At 65.8% G+C, this 3061-nt stretch overlaps 2 protein-coding genes across 2 annotated transcripts in view; both read left to right on the plus strand.

The window, feature by feature from the left end:
- The window catches only part of LOC107199229 (complement C3-like), a gene marked incomplete at its 3' end in the record, with an annotated part of 25690 nt that overhangs the window by 3005 nt on the left and 19624 nt on the right, over window positions 1–3061 (plus strand). The window contains exons 2-5 of the mRNA XM_033511719.1: window positions 7–147; window positions 690–810; window positions 989–1104; window positions 1732–1878. Of these exons, the coding sequence (XP_033367610.1) occupies window positions 7–147; window positions 690–810; window positions 989–1104; window positions 1732–1878 (525 nt within the window). The remainder of the gene's footprint in view (window positions 1–6; window positions 148–689; window positions 811–988; window positions 1105–1731; window positions 1879–3061) is intronic.
- On the plus strand, window positions 2048–2745 carry LOC107199228 (complement C3). The gene is made up of 4 exons (XM_015616566.2): window positions 2048–2142; window positions 2240–2334; window positions 2429–2511; window positions 2633–2745. Exons 1-4 carry the CDS (start codon window positions 2104–2106, stop codon window positions 2725–2727), a joined length of 312 nt encoding a protein of 103 aa, XP_015472052.1. The 5' UTR covers window positions 2048–2103; the 3' UTR covers window positions 2728–2745.

The raw sequence follows: 3061 nt of genomic DNA on the forward strand, positions 1-3061 counted from the left end.
TGACAGGGATGGCAGGGTGGGGACACGGTGGTGGCTGTCCCCAGGTACCTGTACGGGAAGCGCCTGGAGGGGACAGCGTTTGTCCTCTTTGGGGTCATGGTGGACGACGAGAAGAAGAGCATCCCCCAGTCCCTGCAGCGCGTCCCGGTGAGCCTGGCACTGTCCCCAACCCTGTCCCCGTGTCCCCAAACCTGTCCCCATGTCCCTAACCCTGTCCCTAACCCTGTCCCCATGTCCCTAACCCTGTCCCCATGTCCCTAACCCTGTCTCCATGTCCCCAAACCTGTCCCCGTGTCCCTAACCCTGTCCTCATGTCCCTAACCCTGTCCCCGTGTCCCTAACCCTGTCCCCATGTCCCTAACCCTGTCCCCGTGTCCCTAACCCTGTCCTCATGTCCCCATGTCCCCATGTCCCCAACCCTGTCCCCGTGTCCCTAACCCTGTCCCCATGTCCCCAACCCTGTCCCCGTGTCCCTAACCCTGTCCCCACATCCCTAACCCTGTCCCCCTGTCCCTAACCCTGTCCTCATGTCCCTAACCCTGTCCCTAACCCTGTCCCCATGTCCCTAACCCTGTCCCCATGTCCCTAACCCTGTCCCCATGTCCCTAACCCTATCCCTAACCCTGTCCCCATGTCCCCATGTCCCTAACCCTGTCCCTAACCCTGTCCCCATGTCCCCACGTCCCCAGGTGCAGGACGGTGACGCCGAGGCCGTGCTGTCCATGGCTCACCTGCGCGAGCGCTTCCCCAACCCCCAGGAGCTCGTGGGACACTCCCTCTATGTCACTGTCACCGTCATCACCGAGTCAGGTCTGTGTGGGGACACGGGGGACAGGGACACGGGGGGCACGGGGGACAGGGACACCGGGGACAAAGGGGACACAGGGGACAGCAGTGATGTGATTCTGGGGATGTGTGGGGTTGGGGACAGCGAGGACGGGGCTGGCCCTGGCCCCGGGTGACACGGTCACCGCCATTGTCCCCACAGGCAGTGACATGGTGGAGGCGCAGCACGGTGGCATCCGGATCGTCACGTCCCCCTACAGCATCCACTTCACCCGCACCCCCAAGTACTTCAAGCCGGGGATGCCCTTTGACCTCACGGTTGGTGACATCCTGGGGACAGCGGTGGCCCAGGGGGGTGGCCCAGGGCCCACTGGGTGTCCTGGCCTGGGGTGGGGACACAGCTGGGCCTGGGGGTGAAGCTCAGTCCCTGGGTGACGTCCCTGTGTCACCTGAGAGGGGCTGGGGACCGGGGGCTGTCCCTGTGTCACTGAGATGGCCTTTCCTGGTGGCAATGTCCCTTCCCAGTGTCCCTTCCCAGTGCCACCATCCCTTCCCAGTGTCCCTTCCTAGTGCCACCATCCCTTCCCAATGCCACCATCCCTTCCCAGTGTCCCTTCCCAGTGCCACCACCCCTTCCCAGTGTCCCTTCCCAGTGCCACCATCCCTTCCCAGTGTCCCTTCCCTGTGCCACCATCCCTTCCCAGTGTCCCTTCCCAATGCCACCATCCCTTCCCAGTGCCACCATCCCTTCCCAATGCCACCACCCCTTCCCAGTGCCACCACCCCTTCCCAGTGCCACCATCCCTTCCCAGTGACCCTTCCCAGTGCCACCATCCCTTCCCAGTGTCCCTTCCCAGTGTCCCTTCCCAGTGTCCCTTCCCAGTGTCCCTTCCCTCGCTCCACGTCCCCACATAACGTCCCCACGTCCCCCGGTGTCCCCTCCAGGTTTACGTCACCAACCCCGACCAGTCCCCGGCCCCGCGTGTCACCGTCCAGGCCGATGGCTTCCAGGGCCAGGTGTCCACCCAGCGCGACGGCACGGCCAGGCTGGTCCTCAACATGCCGGCCAACAAGGACAGCGTCCCCATCACCGTGAGTGGGGACACCGGCGGTGCCACCACGCCTGGGGTGGCCGGGGGGGTGTGGGGAAGNTGTCCCCTCTGTCCCCGTGTCCCCTCTCTCCCTGTCCCCGTGTCCCCTCTGTCCCCGTGTCCCCTCTGTCCCTGTCCCCGTGTCCCCTCTGTCCCTGTCCCCGTGTCCCCTCTGTCCCCGTGTCCCCTCGCAGTGCTCTGCCGTCTCTTCACCGTGGGCCACCTCATGCAGCCGGTGGCCAAGACGGTCATCGTGGAGGTCAAGGTGGGTGACACCGGGGTGACACCGGGGTGACAGCGGGGGTGGCGGGTGACCCGGTGCCACCCGCGCCACCGTCCCCGCCCCTCGCGTGTCCCCCCAGACCCCCGACAACGTCATCATCAAACAAGTGCCGGTGTCGTCGCCGATGAAAACCGGGATCCTGTCCCTCAACCACAACCTGCCCGAGGTGGTCAGGTGGGTGTCACCTGCTCCCCGCCGCCCCCGCGGTGGCCCTGGGGACACCCCCGGCGCTGTCCCCTCGCTGTCCCCTCACTGTCCCCTCCCCCAGCCTCGGCATGTGGACGATTTCGGCCAAATTCGAGGATTCTCCGGATCAGGTTTTCAGCACCCAGTTCGAGGTCAAGGAGTACGGTGGGTGCGGGGGGGACCCCGGGACCGTCCCCAAGGGCTGGCGGTGTCACCGTGTCACCGGTGCCACCCAAGGGCTGGCGGTGTCACCGTGTCACCGGTGCCACCCGTGTCACCCCCGCAGTGCTGCCGAGCTTTGAGGTGGCCCTGGAGACCGAGGAGAAGTTCCTGTACATCGACCGCCAGGAGGATTTCCGGGTGTCCATCCTGGCCAGGTGACCCCAGAAGTGTCCCCAAAAGTGTCCCCAAAAGTGTCCCCAAAAGTCTCCCCGTTGGGGCCACCCCTGCGTGGGGGACAGGGGACAGCTCTGCCGTCCCTGGGGGTGGCGTGGGGACAGGTTGGGGGGGTGAGGGGGACACAGGGTGACACAGTGACACGGTGGGGGTGGTGGCAGGGATGGGGTGACACGGGTGACAGGGATGGCAGGGTGGGGACACGGTGACACGGTGGTGGCAGTGGCAGGGATGGGGTGACACGGGTGGCAGGGATGGGTGACAGGGATTGGGGACACGGTGACACGGTGGTGGCAGTGGCAGGGATGGGTGACACGGG

Source organism: Parus major, unplaced genomic scaffold (assembly GCF_001522545.3).
Source record: "Parus major isolate Abel unplaced genomic scaffold, Parus_major1.1 Scaffold511, whole genome shotgun sequence".
Taxonomy (NCBI): Eukaryota; Metazoa; Chordata; class Aves; order Passeriformes; family Paridae; genus Parus; species Parus major.